Source organism: Homalodisca vitripennis, chromosome 1 (genome assembly GCF_021130785.1).
Source record: "Homalodisca vitripennis isolate AUS2020 chromosome 1, UT_GWSS_2.1, whole genome shotgun sequence".
Taxonomy (NCBI): domain Eukaryota; kingdom Metazoa; phylum Arthropoda; class Insecta; order Hemiptera; family Cicadellidae; genus Homalodisca; species Homalodisca vitripennis.
In genome coordinates, this window is record NC_060207.1 from 124,078,340 (window position 1) to 124,098,455 (window position 20,116).

General features: G+C 33.3%; 1 protein-coding gene across 1 annotated transcript in view; it reads left to right on the forward strand.

Annotated features, from left to right (window-relative positions):
* Positions 1 to 1,040: 1,040 nt before the first annotated feature.
* Positions 1,041 to 20,116, forward strand: part of LOC124370829 (hexokinase type 2) — a 62,852-nt gene continuing 43,776 nt past the window's right edge. Inside the window, exon 1 of the mRNA XM_046829161.1 lies at positions 1,041 to 1,177. Within this exon, the coding sequence (XP_046685117.1) occupies positions 1,151 to 1,177 (27 nt within the window). The 5' untranslated portion in view covers positions 1,041 to 1,150. The remainder of the gene's footprint in view (positions 1,178 to 20,116) is intronic.

Genomic DNA, 20,116 nt, shown 5'->3' on the forward strand with positions numbered 1-20,116 from the left:
ATACTAACAGTTTCTTTTTTAACGTATTTTTTACATTTTGCACGTGAAAATGCACTCACGTTATAAAAATACAAAGATTTGGTTAAAAATTGTCCCATAATGTTAAAATATGCCCAAAAAATTAATTATAACGAACATTTAAATGTTTTAAAATATTCCTGGATTGGATTCCAGAATAAAGATTTCATATTCTTTTTAAATATGGAAACGTATTCAGATCTTTTTTTATACACGTTTTAGCTAACTCACAAAGGCCCAAACATGACAAAAGTATGACCGGTATTTTAGAAAAATGTAAATGTCTTTAAACACTGTTGAATAGAATATCAGTTCAAAGATGTGTTCTCTTAGTAAACCTAAAATTACACTCATGTAATTAAAACCAAAAAGCTGTGGTTGCTAGATGCTCAAATATTCTCAATATTTATTTGTTGCAGGCTTACAGTGTGTGAATTACTTTAATGGTGAATCAAAATACCATTTTACAAAATATATTCCTGAATTCATCTCAAAATCTCTATACTTCAAAAATGTATATATTTCTTAGTTTTATGCAATATAACCCGGTAAGCCCGATACAATTAATACGTGGAGAGATTTACTATGATAATTTTGACACCTTGATTCTAATCAAGAATACAAGTAAACATACTTATAAATAATTCCTTAAAATTATATTAAACATAGTGTAATTGTGCAGTTATCAAAATCTATTGTGTTTTATACAATTTAATCGTACATTGTGTTATATGTATATTGCATATACGAATGCAGTGGTGGTACCGTGGTGATATATGAATGTGTAGGAACTATCTATTTAAAACAATAGATAAAAATAAATACCTTTACCTTGGTGTTGACTCCCTATACTTACGCAAGAACCATAACGCTAACCAATTAGTGACTCGGGAAGAAACAGCCAAGGCTACTCCTCATTCATCCATTACGCTGATCATTCATTCACAGCTGGAAGTCGGTACTTCCCCTCTACGACGTGTGACGTCATAGTCACAACGTCATCTTATCTGGCCGAGGTAGTTGGCAAGGCGGCAGTAACACGTCTTGGAATAGCTCGGGCCATCGCCACCGCTGCCGTGATCGTGTAGTAACCTCGTGTTCACGTACCCGCGCTCACCGCTCACCGCTCACCATGTCTGCCCTCCAAGCTACAGATGCCGTGAGTTTAACTTGCCCTCTACTTTAGTTTTTGAAACTAACTACTGGAACTAGATTTGACAATATTAAAAAACAAAATCAAATATATTGTTCAAGTTTTGATATTTTAACTACTCTGATAAGAATATTTTTTCAACCACTTTAAAAAAACCATATAATCAAATAAAATGTTATATCCGAAGCTGATATTTCAAATTATAAGACAATCCGAGCTTTAAACAGTTATCGTTGTAGCAGTTGGATGTCCAACATTAGGTCGAGATGAATAGAAGACACGGTTGATTATTAGATTGAATATTAAGATCAGCTGTTGAAGATGCCCTCTAGTCTAAATCCATTCATGTACACAGTTGGCAACAACACAAGATTACTCTATGTGACAGAATATAGAAACGCACTCCGATGTCAAACGTGACACAACCAACATTGTCGTCTTTGAACGTCCTTTACTACACGCCCACAAGCGTCCAGTTTGTTCTATTCTCCTTCTGGTTTTAGTTTCATTCATTTTCTTATATATATATATATATAGGGAATTTTTTACAGATCTTCATAGCAAGAATTACAATTCGTCTCTGGTAAAATACGAAAACGTTTGAATCGTTCCGCGAAATTATGATGTATGCAATAAATTATAAATATACTAATGTACATTCAGTAATTTCTTATAGGCCTATAAAAACCCCTATTTTCGTCATATATATAGTTCAAATTTTATTTTCACTTTATTGCATAATGCGCTCTTTTATAAACTTAAAGTTAGTGGAAGCAAACTTTAACTGGGTTACGAGTTCCTTTTCTTGACGGTACTTCTTGTAACATAACCATAATTTCAATGTTGCTGCCAACCTGATAACGTTGCCACTACGCTAGGCTCGTATGTTATCAAATAGGTATAGTCACATAACATTCATTTGGGTGTTTGCTTTCAGTTTTACACCTCTCTATGTTTATAGATGGTGGTTTCGTTTTTATCACGGCAAGATAGCGTGTCAAATGTCCCTGTTATAGAAGGTAGACTATTAATGTTTACGTATATATATATATATATATATATATATATATATATATATATATATATATACTTACAATAATAATTCATTCCAATTCTTATGTAAACCTTTCTGATATTTTTTAGATAGTGTCTTGTTTGTCTCCATTCTTTGCGGAATTGAAGTCGTATCTGTTAATTAATTAAATTTACCGTTATTCTTTACTTTGGATGAGATACAAGGTATTTAGCGTGTTATCGACATAACAAGATACGGGTACGCTACACAACGTTGTTTCGGTGCTTAACAGGCTTCACCGAGTTTGCGTGCCAAATTTTAAAGTCTATAGATCATTTCATTCTCAAGATGTCCTGCAGACAGAAAAGACATATTTTACATTCCCCGGCAGACAACCAAGAAATTGTGTCAGCCTACTGAGTGATAGGCTTCAATGACACTCATACCCCTTGACAAAACCTATTTTTGTGTATGTAGAAATACAGTTTCATGCAAAGACTACAGATAAAATCCTTCTCTAAATATCTTATTACATTATAAATCCACATTTTTATTCATTAAGTTGGATTTCATAGTAATGTTTAAATAATACTTGTTTCGGTGCCTAACAGTTCCCCGCAGCTTTGCACGTAATTTCTTAGGCTTTGCACATACACACACTTCTGGTTCCTGTGATTTATATTTTGGATGAGTTTGTCTGGTAGTCGAGACCATGAAAATATGTCAAATGTGTATATTCATGGCCATTGTAATTTACTTCGGTATTCGTATATTTTTACCCACAATTTATTTATCCTTGATTCCCCGATCAAGAAAACCTGTATACTGTACATACACAGGTCTGAAAAGCCTATTTCTGTCAAAAGACAACTAAGATTGGTTTTATAACAGTCTTGAAATTTATAGTAAAAGTTAGATAATAATTTGTCTTTGACATCTGCACAACAGTACTCAGTAAGCACCGCATACTTAATTTTGAATTTGCTAAAGTTTACAGACAGTAAAGTTAAAAGAATATTTATATTAAAAACCTTTAATTTTCTTGTCTAGATATTTTCTTACTTTGTGCTCAACAGCGGTTGTGGAAGATACAGAGTGTATCAAAATTCTACATAAACTTTAGGATATTTGTGCATGGGCAAAAACTAAATTACACCAATGGTCTATCTATTTTAGTTTAATGTTTATCTGTCTGTGTGTCTTTCAGTTTTAATTTTTTTTATTCCAAAACGAGTAAGATATAAAACTAAAATTTGGTACACTTATTTTTATTACAGTCTCAAATCAAGAGAAAAATTAATATTTTATTATTTTGTAAAATTTCAAGATGACAGACGGTTGTTTTTAAAGGATTATGGACATGTTTAAAGAATAATAAAAGTTACTACGTATAAATTACAAACTTTTTGACACTTGGATCATAAAGTTCGTCTGTAAATAATGTAGCGTTTAATGGTTGTAAGCTGTTAATGGTTAATGGTGCCGTAAATATGTAAATAATGACAATTTTGCCGTTCATTACAAACGCCAAAGCTTGTATATAGATTAATTACAGACCAATATTCATGATCTAGGTGTCGAAATGTTTCTAATTAAATTTCACATCTTTTATTATTCTTCTAATAAGATGTCATAATCTTATTAATTTTTAAATTAGGATTTAAAAATTCAACCACCGCCATCTTGAAACGTGATATGATAGTACAATATTAAATTTTCTCTTCCTTTGAACCTGCAAAGAAAATATTTGTACCAAATTTGAGTTTTGTATCCTTACTGGTTTCTGAAATAAAAAATTAAAGCTAAGAACACATACATACAGAGACTGTAAACGAAAGGATATAAAGACAGGCGGAATTTCGCTTAACCTGTGATCCTCCTGAAATACACCATAAGTGCTTTTACTAAGAAGGCAATGAACCTCATTTTTAAAATTACTTGCCACGGCACGGGTAATAAATAGTTTGTAATGTAAGCTACAGATTATATTGTGATTTTCTGTAATCCGTACTCTAACTGTATATTTAAACGTATATACAGATTTATTAATACTATTAATAACAACAATTAGTAATTAATAAAATGAAATAATGAACAAATAAAATAATAAATTAATAATATTAATACTCTAAACAAGATTCCAGTGTAAACATGGTAATAGCTATGCTATGTAACTATCAGTGGTTGCGAGTGTCGTGACGTAAGTATTGTAAGTGTCGTACTTGTATTGTCACAAGTCAAATATTGTATTCATATTCGCATAGCTGGGGGGACGTGGTTAGTTGAGTTACACCATAATAAACTAGGCTGGGCCCGTCAATTAAAATTTAGTTTACTAAGTTAGGGCGAATATGATAGTAAACTATTTGGCAATATCTCATAGAGAAAGGAAAGGTTCGGAAAACGTAAGAAATCTCAACCTTGTTGTCAGTGGAAATTCTCTGACAGGATATCTGAGATTGTAAGCAATTTCCTTTTCCTCATCTTTGCGGCTGAGGTTAGAAGATTGGCTGAATGAGTCATGTTTGTCTTGGTTCGACTGAGCTCTGTTGTCTTTTAAGCTGCCAAGTTTCCCACCACAGACTGTATATAGATATAGCCTGTCTATTATTTATTACCTTAATGGTTATCTCGATACTGCGCCTTTTCCGCAATACATCTCACACAGGAACGTCACTTACAACCCGCGTGTCAACAACAACAACATTAGGTTTGCCTTCCAAGATCCTATCACAATTCTGAGTTTATAGTGATCATGCCAAAATAACTTTTTAGTCCTCACATTTGTGGAGCCGACATTTGTCACTTATTCTCTATTAGTGTTCATGGTCTGGCCTTTCACCTGGTCACCTCTGTAGTCCTGCTATCTTCTATTCAGGGAATGCTCCTCTGTTTTCTTAAGCCCCGACACTTGTTCCACACCCCAGTGTACTAATCAATTTCTTAAGTTTTATTTTCAGCTTCTTCTTAATCTTCCTTTCTACATAGCTGTTCTATCGTACTTTAAAACTACCCAAATCAAAAGAATCATACCCAAAACACATGAAGACACTACGTGCATTTACGTATTTCCAATAGTGGTATCCTAAACAAACCTACACTATACTACATATTTTAGGATATACTCAAGACATTTCCAGCCATATCCTGCTACCTAATCCGTTTGTATCCTTTTTAATGAAGTTACTAAGTCCATACTTTCAATCCTTCCTCCTTAATAGTATAACTACATTACGCATAACACAGCTATGGTGAGAAGGGTTGATTCATTGCGAATATTGGGTTTAGTTCAGACAAACGTGGATATATTCGTTAAGTTTGTGGCAGTGTCAGATATCAGACAGTGCACAAGTGGAAGATGAAGTAGAGCTAAACTCAACATTCGATTAATTATTGTACTTCACTTAATCATTGGACCTAGTCCTGCCCCTCACACGTTATTGTTTTATCTTCCTACTAACTTCTCCACATCTCTGTCAACGGTCACGTAAATCACGTTTTCTGCCATTGCAAACCGTTTCTCCCAAAAAGTCATACTCCACGAAGCTATCTTCCCACCTCTATGGTCTTCACTATCTACCCTGTCGCTCATCAAGAAATTTTTACTAATGTGCCACACTCATCTCCCATATTATAGTATCAGTATACGTTCCTATAAAGCCTTCATATGTCTAAAATTTTTAAACCAAATTTTACAATATATTCAAACATTACCTTAATGAATGGTAGAGTACATTCGCATTTAAAATATTTAAGGTGAGAGGTAAAACTGGAATCATGAATAGAAACTAATAATCTAAATTAAATATACAATACATGATATGGCATAAAATTTCTCAGAACTTTGAGTGACATAAAAAATGTTTTAATTTACTTTTAAACAAAATTTTCCTGCTGTTTTCGTAACATCCAACTCATGAAAAGAATACTATTAGGGTTTTAAGTTCCTTTGTATCACATAACGTTATCAAATTTCCGGATTCCCTTTATGATTTCAAAATCTATTGTTAATTAATACGTTTTAGACAAAGAAACAAACGATGAAATCTCTTAGGTGGTTGACTTTGACCATTGTAAAACAGAATATTCAAGAATCGAACTAAATATCCTGGTTTTGTCAAAATTCTCCAGAGTTGATATTTTAATGTATTAAATTTGTTATAAAGGTTAAGAAGATATACCGCCCATTCTTTATTTTCTATCTGCAACAGTTATACAAAGTGTTCTGTAACGGAGATCATTCCAACCAAGACATTTATTCCAGGAAATTGCTTCCGGATATCACAATTTTAAGAATCAAATGGAGTAGGCCTATATGTTCTAAAATTCTTTGATTTCTCTCTGCCTATATGTATGTGATTTGATTTGTATAAAACTATTTTTACACGTTGAGCTATACTTTAGTATCCTTAAGATTTTTTGTTAAAGTGTATTTTTGACGATGAATCGTTTGAACAAATAACAGACTTTCGGTCATTAGCCAATGTTATATTTTACAAAATAGAAAACTGTTTTTCCTGGATTGTAATATATCCTTTTCCTCAGTAGTAAAAAAACCTTGAAGCATGAGACCAAACAACATGACATTTAAACACTCTTCAATGTATGACAATGAACTCACTAGTTAAACTTAGCAACAGAACAAGTTTACGGCAATGTTCAAGTATATAATTGTAAGTTAGCACTGGTAAAAATAATTCCAAACAATGTCATGGCACAGAACCAGGAGCATTGCATAGCACAATCCGCACGCACAAGAGAAGATGAGACTCATCATCTGAAAAACAGAGACCAATAATCGGAGGAGGTTACGGGGCAGACGCAAGCGCCTTGCATTTTTCTTAATATGCCTTGCATTTTTCTTAATATTAAAGTCCGTGACGTGTGTTCATATTTTATTACATGTTTGATTGGTACAGTTGGTTTAGATCTTTTAGTTAATTCTTTTTTAATACTGGTAACGGTCGGCATGTGTTTTTTTTCGAAACGTATTGTTTCGAAATGGCAAGTGTTTTAAACTTTTAATAACTTTTTTCTGAAAATTGAAGGATTTTTATTAATGCATAATACATTGAGAAAATATGTACGATTTAATCACAAAACCAACTATATAAAATGTAATTTAATGAATACAATTTGTCAAAATCTCTGAAGGACTATTATAACTAGGAAATCTTACTACTCTATTGAAATACTATTACTTTACAAATCTTACAAATGTTGCCAATATGTAATAAGAAGACAAGTATAAAATATAACTGTACTTCTATGTGGTTTTAATTCACAAAACAATATTACAACCATTTACAGTATAAGAATCGTGTTAATTTTATGGTAGAATAGTATAAGATAACCATTCATAAATGTTATCCAGCTGAGTTGTTCTTTACAAAAATGTCGCTTTCATCAAATTAAACACGATACTCGGACACTGATGGTGCAATGATCCTTTTTTGTTTTGTAAATACCCTTTTAAGAGAACATATAGGTGGTAATTGAATGCGTCAACTCGAGTCTAGTGCAGTAGCTGAAAGTGATTGTTGGACATCAAATTTGAAATATTCCAAACCGTGGAAATAAATCAACCGCTATATTCCAACGTATTGGTGTATGGATTTTTACTAAATTACTTGAAAATTTTCACTAAATTTTCAAGCCGTAGAAAATACGCTGCCAATACCTTACTGAATGAGAACGAGGCTGTAGGGTACCCGTGCGTATGAGGACAAACAGACCTTTAAATTTATTCCTTATCAGTTATATCTATATTAAAGCATATAAGAGCTCCCAGCAAGGTTTAACACTCTGAACCTATCCAGGTCAATATCACTGGATGCTGAGAAAGTGAACGTATATCGACTAGGGGATTCCCCGTGGTTTCCCCCAAGGTACTGTGCTACTTCTTGTCCACCAGGAAAAAGGGAGAACCGGTTAGCGGTCATTCCTCCTTCTGAAATTATACGCTTAGTCCTTTGCACCCATCCTGACTTCAGAAGTAACGCAAAATAAACTATATCCGAATGAAATTTTCATTGCGACTACCAAATAACAAATATATGTTGTGAATATTCATGATATTATTCAGTCAATTTTTAGGCGTTCAGGCAAAACAAGTGTGTTGTAAAATTACTAGTTTGTGTAATAAAAACGTGTTTAATTTATGTTTCAAAACAGTAAATGGGCGAATCCATTACAAAACGAAAGATAATATAATTTCCATTATTAATATTCTGTCTTGTGGAACAAGAAATCAAAGTGACTTTGCATAATATTATTTCTGGTTATACATTTTTAAGAAAGGCCATATGGTTAGTTATATAATTATTTTTTTTGGTATACATGCTCATATAAAAGTGCTCATATTTGTTGAAAAAACGAACGAGCATTTTACTAAAATCCCACAGTACTTTAATTATTGAAAATATAAATTATTAAAAGAATCTACTGAAATCTACTTTAACAATAATACTAAAGTCGAGTTATGTGTAAAAGATGAGATCTGAAATGGATTTAAATTTATGTTTAGAGTATTCTTATATATAGGAAAGGAAGTTTCATAAGAAACCACAATCTATTATGTGGAGTGTAGAATATTTACACCTTGGCTATATGTGCAGCAATGTCTTCATAAATTGTGAATAAATTCCATGACTCAGAGAAGAAGACACCCTGAGTCCGTTTGCTGTGAACAGTTATTGTGACTAAATATGACACAAGTAATCATCACAAATTAGATAATGACGAGGAACTTGCTCAAGGGCATGATGTACTTAAGAGTCACAAAATACAGTACAATTGACACACGTGAACCCATTGTGTTTTCCCTGAGATCCTGGCTAGTAGACAATGTTAGGAAATATAACATTTGTGTGTCACTTTTGATTGGGAAGGACGCAACTTTTCGCCAGTTATGTTGCTGTCATTTCCGCCGACTGACGTGGCCTCAGCTGTCATTGAAGTTCTCCTGACAAGTCTCAGACAGGAGTAAACCACTCTGGAACAGTTGAACTACCCGTGAAGTGAAGGAAAGTCAATCAGGAAGAAACCATGCTAACAAGATACGAGTATGTATTGTAAATATATGATTCTGACTTGGACTGTGAAACTTCGCTTCCCATGAGAGATCTAACGTCCACTTCTGCTGTGTACAATTCTTCCGCTCCTACTTCATCTTTACCATGGTTTAGTACTCTGTTTAGTTTGGTGAATGATATGACAGCTGAGGATGTACATATGAAATTTGTTCATCATGTAGCAGAGAAATTAACAATCTCACTTAAAAATAAATACCCAATAACGACTTAGATAGATGGAAAATTAAAACCTCAAATACCCAAACAGTTGTGGACTATGAGTTTTGATTCGTAAAACCACATGAAGCTTAGGAGCCCGCCGAGAGGACATTAGCAAGATAAGAATATTTACAGTTTTTTATTTGCGATAGGTAGTTTGAAAGGGTAACAGTTTTTCGTATACTTTGTCTTCGTTAATATTACAAAACAGAGCACTATGTTTCGATGACATTAATCTATCCTCTTTATCTGGTGTCAAAGAAACTTAATGTATAAGGTTAATTATGTAAAATAATTAAAAACTAATCCATATATGGCGATGAGAACTAAAGTCATGGTTAAAAATAGAACAAGTTCCACGCCAACAAGCATATACCTGAGGGCGAGTGTGATCAGAGCAAGTACCAACTATGTCACAGCACAGAATGAGCGCACTGAATTTGTCCTCGTATCCCAACCCACCAGAGAGTATGAAAGACTATCGAGGAATAAATAAAATTACAAAATTAACTTTATAGCCTAATGCAGGGGCAAGGCCTCTGCTTCTGAATTTGCTACCCAATTTCTGTAAATGTACAATGAGTAACTGAGACTGAGTTAAAATACTTGTGTTGGAAATCATAGGTACGAGTACTTCACCATCTATTCGTATTTATACAGCATATATATATATATATATATATATATCATATTACAATTATAAAAATATGATAAAACTGATAGAAATAAAATTCAATTCAAAATGTAACCTTCCAGAAAAAACCTTTCCGAATATCACATTCTCTTATTCCGAAAATAAATTACAAAAAATTACAAATTTTGGATTTCGAAATAAATTGCGCGAATTTATATATATATATATATATATATATATATATATATATATATATATATATATATATATATATATATATAAACTCTGTGTACACACGTCACCCGACCTTATGCAGAGTTGCTCATTACAGTCAGAGAATATGGAAAAAACTCTACCCAGTATCCTTCAAACTGTACTTTGTTCATAACATTGAAAATTAAAAACTGTTTTGTCTTAATCAGTTAATACCTACCGGAAAGTAAATAATTGCATACTTTAAATTTGTCTCTTAAATATTCAAATATGTAAATGATATCGTATTATTATTGCCACAATCGGTATGCCCTTGCTACAGTACCGATAGTATTCGATAAGGTCGGTTGTTATTCGATTGTTTGGCACTATTGCCCCCTTATATAAATCGCTCAAAGATAAAAATTATCTCATATTTTAATTGCTAAACGTAATCACCTAATCTATTTTAATCCGCTCACAACCACGCTACTCCCCGCGATAAGCGCGATAATCACCGGCTTCCCTCGAGTGTTTACGCGGTTTGCGATGAGCCAAATTAAAGGATTACTTGTGCGATAACGTGGGGCGGCGCGGCGGCCGAGTCCTTCCCCAACAATGTGGTACTCCACTGATAGCGATGGCTTGTTTATGCCAACATTATGGCAGCAATTACTGTTAGCGTTGAGATTAATGAGGCGATTAAACACTTGGCGCGTTTGATAGTGTCAAAACAGATCTTTACTGACAAGGTTATCGATATCATTATAATGTTTATGAGAATTTGGTATCGGTTAGCAGTAGACTTGCACCGTAAATTCGGACATTTACTTGTATAGTGACAAGACAGACAGTTATTTTTTTCTGCAACTAATCCTAATTAAACAATAAAATAACAATGTGTACAGGTCTTCAAAAACCAAACGAGCCGTGGGATGATAATGAACAAATCACGACCTAATAGGGCACATTGAATTATAGTGATGATTCTGAAGTACATTAATATCACAAATAATTTAAACTACTTAACATTCAAAATTTGTATTTTCTCTTAATATTTTTGTCATGAATATAACAAAATCAGATTTTAATTATTTGGTTACGAAAAATATGTGTAACAAACGAAAAACGGACATAAAGTTTATAGTATAGGAGTCGAAAGCTAATTTGCATTAAATAATCAAATAACTTGGTTTTTCATAAAATTGATATAGGAAATTGCAATATGAAGGACATTTATCGTCAACTACATTAATATTAATAAGAGTTGAATGGACCAGTATACTGGTCCCCGGTTTAAACAATCAAAGGGTTATTTTTATCTGATGACATATTTTAGATTAATACACTAAAGCAACAGTCAGACACGTGAGTATCATTTTCAGCCAATCATGTGAAGACTATTTGTCTTAAAACTTTAATTAACCCCGGCTGGATGTGAAGAAATGGGGATCTGCTCCCTTGGCTTCTGAGGCGCTCATAAACCATTCTCGTTTGACATAAGTTCCATAGAACGTCCATATGCATTGTTTAAACAAATAAACTTGTAAGTCCTGTTCAGTAGTTTTATGCACACATTTTTTATCTCCGCCCATTTGGCGCAAAAGGAACTGAACAAAAAATATGAGCCAAGACTTATCGCATAGACTTTCCGTAGCAATCTTTCACAACCAAAGATCACTAGAACCCTCAGGATTGTTGTGTAGAAAATGGGTTTGATGCAGAAGGTCTAAAGTCGTTTTCAAATTATCCCCACTGGTTATCTGATATTTGAATGAATCTTTTATGTCAATTTTAGTTAACATACTTATAGAAAACAAAGGCGTCTACAGTGGTTGTTTAGAACAAGTTTTCTATGGATCCCCCTCTTCGATCCGTCTGCCTCAAAGAAAAAAATAAAGAATTTGAACTTGCGATTTAGTTTTAGAATGAGCCTGCCAGTTTTTCGTAAATGTTTATTAAGAATGTATAAAGTAATAATAATAGGTATAAGTACGCCACACCACGTGTCGAGGAACTGGGTTGCATTTCGCTGAGGTTGTATGCTATCCTCTCAATGTATCCTCTCATGTAGCCTAACTCTACCTAACAGGCTATTATATAGCTAAGGTACATATGTCACATGCTAAGATGTTATATAATTATACTCAGTTTACGAGTTAATTTGTCCTATCATTTTATCGTTAGCATCACAGTTACAACATAAGACCAATATAACTTTTTTCGCGAACGCTCAGCCAGATCCCATGATGTGCAAAATTTCACACAGGTTAGTTCATTCTAGAAATATAGTGTGGACAGAGATATACAGACAGACAGAAATTACATTTTGCCCAGCGAGGGATAGGCTTTGGTAATGCTCAACCAATAATATACAATATATCCATTAAATTTGTATAAATGCCAATAACCTAATTTAAGTTCAATAAACATTGAATCACAAAAAGTATTTGCTCCACCTCGAACCCGGATATCGCATTTGCCCTTATAGTATACTTATGCACATACTGTACTACCAAGTCGAAGGCAAGCACAAGTTCTTCATAAGATCGGTTTATCATACTACACGAGTCTCAAATTAACACAGCGTTAGACACGATTACATCATATCTTCCTCCTGATGTTTGTTTTACCAAGTAGAGGTATATTTGCCACTTTCTGCTTTGCTATTTCTAGATACAACGTAGCTGTGCTTACTCTTTCTTATCGTGTTGTTTTTAGATAGTGAATTCATTTAAGGGAATGGAAATACAGGTATTTTAAGAGTTGAATGTATAATTTTAACATAACTCGAGACGCTTAAGAATTTTTTCTGGATGCGTTTACTTACGCAAACGCAGGTCTTAACGCAAACTTTTATCGAACTTCCATGGCATCAGCTATGTATTGAAGTGCACAGTTCATAAATGTGTTTCAACTAGAAACTTTTATGAGTATGGAAAGACAATTTTTGGCAGATTATAAGTAAGAAGAATTCAGGGATTTGTTAGGTTGTTATATGTGTTTATAAATAACACTATTTATGTCCAGTTCCATGGTTCCCCTTACACCATAAATCCAAAACAAGATGGACAAATATAATAGTAATTAATAGAGAATTATTCTCAAGACTTAGGTTTTAATTACTTTAGAAGCCGCTAACTTATTGTGATGGTTTACTCCAATTGTTGCTGCGTTTCTGGTTAACAACAGGCTCGGTTCATTCATTCACATTAAGTGACCGTGTCATGGGTTCATATCCTTTTAGGTTATGAGTAAAGAGCGCTAGTTGGGTCCACTGTCGAAAGGGACGATAGGCACAGTACCTCATGTTAGATTTGCTGATGACGGGAATGTTGAGTTTAGCTCTGCTTCACCTTCAGCTTACTGCAGCGACTGAGATTTGAGACGACTTCTGATTCAATATTCGCTTTGAATCAACCCTTAGCACCATAATTGTGTTGCGTTTGGCTGATTATGTTCCATTCTTAATCTTAAGGTATTGACTGAGTTAAATTAATGAATACTATTAGTCATTGTTTACATTATTTTGTTTGCATTACTAAACTGAGTTTATTCACATTGCCATAATTGCTCTTATTTTTTTTGTAAATGTATTGTAACCCACAGGTAACTATACTTACTCAAATTGTTTGTCGCAATTCTCTTATCTTCACTGATACTATCTATGAAATAAATGTTTAAAAAGCAGTAAGCAAAATTAATGTAGTAAAACTAATAGAATATTGATAAATTTTAATTTGGTGCCATGTGGTATATGACGCATATTAGAACCCTCCGTTTCCGGTGAGCTAGAAAGTGTACTACAACGCGAGAACTTGTGATGGCCAAAATGTTCGTACCGAGTTTTAAAACTGACTTTACTATATTTTTTGTTAACTCTGTGGGTAAAAGTGTTGTCAATAAACATACACCACGAGAGGTAGCACAAGTCTCTAATACGACGTCTATGAGCGCAGCGTGAAACTCGCGTAGTTTATTCCTTCTCCACGATAAAGCAAGTTGCACTCAATTACTCTATAACCTTTGATTGTATTAAATTGTGTTACTAATACAATGCAGCAGTGTGCCACACCACGTGTCGCGTAACAGACTTTATAAAGCAAACATTTCAAGTCTATAGCTCATTTTATTTACGTGATGTTATGCGAAAAGATCGACAACCAGGCAACAAAGAAAGAAGAAACCCCAGTTTTCTTGCAATGACTCGCAGTCAAGTACCATGGATACACACGCATCAAGGCAAAATTTAAAGTTTATAGCTAGATCCATTCTTGAGACATCACCCTGCGTCAAAGGCTTTGCTGACGCTCAGTCAAATCCCGTGGATGGACATATACCACCAACTACCACTATCTTGTCTCTACAGAAATAAGAGAAATACGATACGATGGGGTATCGAAGAACCCGATAGAATGTAAGTAAACTTAAGTCTTATCGACCAATCCACCAAATTCCAAATATTGAAATGCCATACGATCGTACTTAGTTGATAAATTTATTTATTCTTTTATGTTTTCGTTCCCAACATGGTTACCCAAAAGACCAATGTTAAGAAGTTCACTAACGCTCTGCCACACCAATGGTGTGACGTGGACCATAATCGAATTCGAAATTGCCTACATAGATATGAAGGTTTATGCAAATTTCTAATCTATAGCTCAATTCGTTTTTGATATATCGTTCGGACAGACTGACAGACAAACAGACTGAAATAAACTTTTTCTAGTCCTCCAGGGCTTCACAAACGCTCAGCTAACGTTCGATGATAATGTAAGTAGTGTAAAAATGTACATTCAGTTATCGACAGTGGCGGTCCAGGGAAACGGTCATGGGGGCTATATGCCCCTCTAAGATCTTATAAAAAGACGCTTCACGAAAAAATAACCACTCTGGTTTTGTAACAAAATACAATTAACTTAACTTAATAGACGTTAACTCAACTTTGAGTATGAGTAAATTTCTACGTAAAAATTGTATATAATGTTACATGAAACGCGAAATCATCTCTTACAAGTTCTGTTGTAAATATTAGGAAATAATAATGTTTGCAAGAAACGAGATTGGTGTTGAAATGTATATAGGTTTGTTAATTAAATTACAGGAAAATGGGATTCTTTTTTACATTTTCTTGCGTTTTAGGTAGCCTATTCTAAGACAAAAATTAGGGCTACTTTTTACTCCTTATTCTTGAAACGGGCTATTGCCATAGTGAGATGTGGCTATTCATACCACATTTTTAAGCCGAACAAATAAACATATGATAGGCTACCTCATTTTAAAAGTTTTGGTCAAAAGAGAAGCCTCGTTGAAAACCTATTAAGTAACCAAACAAAAACTAATTAAGAATATTTCAACCATAGTTCATACAAAAAGGGTTGAAAAAAATATTTGCGTAATATTTTTAAATGTTGGCTTCATGGGATCATTTAAAAGTAGTGGAAATCAATAGTGCAGATTTGAGGGAACAATGCTCGTATGGTCTGTGGTATTTCCGCCTGCAGGATATCGTTATCTCTGTTGTGACTTAGGTACGTGCCTTATCTCAAGGCATGTTATCTTTCTTTTATGTCCATTGTTAGCAGAATTTTGCCCTATAAATCTCGCCTATTATAAGCTTTAATGTTGAATGATTCACTTAAACAAAGCGCAACACCACTGATAACAGTATGAATATGGATATATGGAAAAAGCATATGGATCGCGCATGTTGGAAGTAACAAAAGACGTGTTTGAAATACTAATTTCAAAAATGTATTGATAAAGAGACGAGGAATTAAAAGATAATGCCTTTGGAAATGAACTTTAAATTTATTCATATTTATCTCTAATCACATTGCATTACATTAGGAATGTTCGCTATCCTGCTTTAATGAAGACTATGTATTCGATCATCATTGGGTTACTTTTATTTTAATAGTCACAGCTCTTAAGTATACTTTACCAGATAAAAAGTAATGTTATCATTCAACTAGCAGTTGTATTTAAAGCAGTATAAAACAGATGAAGATAACGATATGAATATTGAATGAAGAGAATGACGTGTTTGTGCATTAAATATAGTTTTCTTTTATTGGGAAAACATGCGGATTCCTTAAATTATACTCTATATATGAGGTATCATTTAAATTATTCATATCCATACGTTAAGATCTTTTCTTTGGCCTGGTTACGGAAATAACTAAAATTACAACTTCTCTACTACATTATCTTGTGCAGTGCTAAGAAATCTATTACTGTCTAGGAAAAAGACATGTATAAAAATGATCACGGTCAAAAACCGATCGCCCCATCTTCTGTAAAGTCCACGGGGTCAGTATCGACCCTCTACAAGTACGACACTTATCTAGCTACATAATTTGCTCCAGACTCTGGGTATGTCAGGGTTAGGTTAATGTCGGTGACAGGCACTTTGTAGTTTTATTTTAAAACAATAAAGTTATACGTTATGTTATATATGAAGTAGTTATTTTCATACTTACGATGAGTCAATTTTTAACAGTTTTAATGCAAAAATATCAACGTATGTAGTTTTATACTTTCGTAAATAAAGTATTTCGAGCATTGTCAAAAATATTAAAAAAATACTACAAAATTGTGACTTCAAAATATTTGCGTATACAGTACCACTAAAACTATGCATAGAAATAAAACATTGTAATTGTCATTCTAAACACGACTAGAAATGTATACTATTTCAAAATTCTACTTCTGCAAAAATCTAATGATACGTTCAAAAGTATTAGTTTAAGTTGTGTCGTTTCGAATGTGGGATTGTAAACTTTGTAGAATTTGAAAAAAAATACTGTGAAATGTTAGGACTTCGTTACTTTCGCTTACAGCGATATAACTGCGTTTATGCTCAAAACAATATTTCATGTTGTGAAATATGATTAGAAAACTTTCAATCCTGAATATGATGTCTGTGTTTGATCATTTCTGAAACAACGTGTCGTCGCTTACACACGTTCAATCTATTCTTGTACTTTAATGTTTTCTTGTGTTTGCAATTAACTATGGACGTACTCGATTTTATTTTACTTAGTATTCACACTAATAAGTGGTTCATATTGAAGCCTGTTAATTAGCAAGTAAAACACGACTATGATATTAATACTATATTTTATTATTTCTTGGGGTATTGTATTTAGAAAATTCTTTTTACTATGGCAACATTCAGTCAAGCCATTGCCTCTAATTTTTTTTATTAACTTTTATTAATGGCTTGGTGTTGATATAAACTTATCTCGGATCAAAGGTATTCAGCACCGGTGTTTCAGTATAATAGACAAACTACAGTACTGTAATGCCATAATAAAAATAACGAGACAGTTAAAATCAATAATTGTATTTAATTTGCGTTTTATCCATATTTATAACAAGTGAATTGTAATGGTAAAGGAAGATATTTATAGTTTTCTCATTGCAGTGAATACGTACTTCGAAAATGTGAAAATTTACTTGCATGAAATTATGAAAAAAGCGTACGGTTAGCAGTAACACAGCATTTAGACCGCGTCAAAAGTCTCCCTTTATACACACTGAACTTAGAAATAAAAAAAATAAAAGAACTCCCGGTATAACCATAGAGTAGAGTACGTAACTGAATTGCACTGTCTTCCTCGTGGCTCTGAAAGCACGTGATCATAATTACTGACTAAGCTTCTGGGAACCCAAACCACTCAATTTCACGTTGCACTGTTGTGAGCGAAATTTCCTTGTTGCGCCTGTAATAGCTTAAGTGGCTTCTCTGGAACTTATCAATGTAAACACATTGGATATTTTTAGCACTTACAACGTTATAACTAATAACAATTGTACAATGTGTATTTATAAACACTCTTTTTTATACCTTGAAACTAGTTTCAAACTTGAATAATTGATCATGTTTTAATATAATTTTGTAATGAGCGTGGATTACTGAGTCTGTAAGAGTTTTATTCAGGATATTGTAATTAGAATCGTTAAACAGAGTGTTTATGAAAGTTAGCACAACTTCTGATAATTATAGTAAACACAAAAACGTTCGTACGAACATAAAGTATCCAATATCTCATCTTTAATGTCTGTCCATAGGCTATATATTTTTAATTTGTTTTAATCACATCCAAAAATGGTTAAAGCGTGTATCTGATTGTTATATTGATGGGTTGTTACAACATTAAATAAATAATATTAGTTTCGTTTTAAAATGTCAGCATATGAAATTTTTCAAAATCAAATATCCCAAAATTTAATTATTGGTTGAAAATGTAATGACTAGTATACCCTAACACCTTATATTTGTATACTTATATTTATGTATACTTATATTTGTAAATGTGTACATAAAATTATAAAATTTAAGTTGTATTTAAACCTGAAATAGTCACTGTACTTAAGTTAAGTCGAGTCCTTAGGTATATAACACGTGTAAAGTGTAGTTTAGATTCAACTAGGCTCACAGAAATATTTAATGTTTTACCTTTGTAACATTAACAACTGTTTTCTGATTAATAACTTAAAACGATTTACTGTTACCAATAATAGTAGTCTACGAAGGTTGTAAACAAGTATGTGGTACTTGGTGTTATTATTATTTTTTGAGGTTGGTTTGATTGATTTTTGTTCATTAACAGTATTTCTTCAGTAAACACTGTAGTAATAGAAACCAATACAACAGAGTACTGAACGATTCGATAGAACGTAACAAAAGTATTACCAACCAATCCACCAAAGTAACTTCATCACATTATTGTGTTACTAGGTCAGATCACAAAATAGTATATGACTGTAACCAGTCTGTTAACAAATCTGTTTATTCTGCGATATTCTCGGTGATATCATTTACCAGTAACACCAATGTAAAATGTTAGACTTATTTTTACTTAATTACTTATTATACTTAATAATTAATTTTGGGGAAAACAGTGCTGAAGCGAAGAGGACTTACATAGAGCGCTTTCGTGACATATTCCTAATCGCAAGGCATTTGATAATCTTCATCGGTAGGTACATTTGTAATTACTTCTAAAGAAATACCTGTTGGACTAAACCTCAAATTTCTAATGTTCTGAACGTTAACCAAACTGCAGTGTGACACACCATTTACTCCAATGACATGCCCAACTTCACCTGGCTTAAATACAAAAATTATTCCTGCTAGACCATCCTCCTACGATTGAATATTGACACTACAAATAGTCCTAAAAATCCAAATCATTTTAGTAAAGTCTTGTGTACAAACGATGCTACACTTTCCAGGGATGTAAACTGTCACAACTATCGAACTTCGGGCACCAAGAAATCATCATGCATGTTCTTCTCCCCGTGTTACCGGAAACGTGTATTTAGAATTTTCGAAAAGAACTTTGCCAGGCTTGTACGTTCAATGTTAAATATGACAAGATATGTCGTTCATGCATCATGACGCGTCGGATCATGCCAACAACGTTGTGACAGATTACCTTGGTGCTATTCGTAGGCTACACAGACTTTGAAATTTATTGGGCATGAAGAACTATTAGTTGCCCAACTAGATCTCAACTCTGAATTATTTTTGGGGGTCACCTGAAGGTTTTAGTATATGGGATACCTAATATACAAGAACTGCACGAAGTCTGGTGGAAGAGGGTGCAATAGTATCACTGCTTCTCTAAGACAAAAACATCCATTGAGCGACACTGGCAAAGTATGTCCGCGGCAGAACCAACCATCCATGAGGAAAGGGCCTCTCAAATCGCTTCCACCGCTGAACTGAAACATTTATTATTGATAGAAGCGATGTGAAAATGCACTGAGCAGATTTATTATTTTAATTTGCAACATGAATT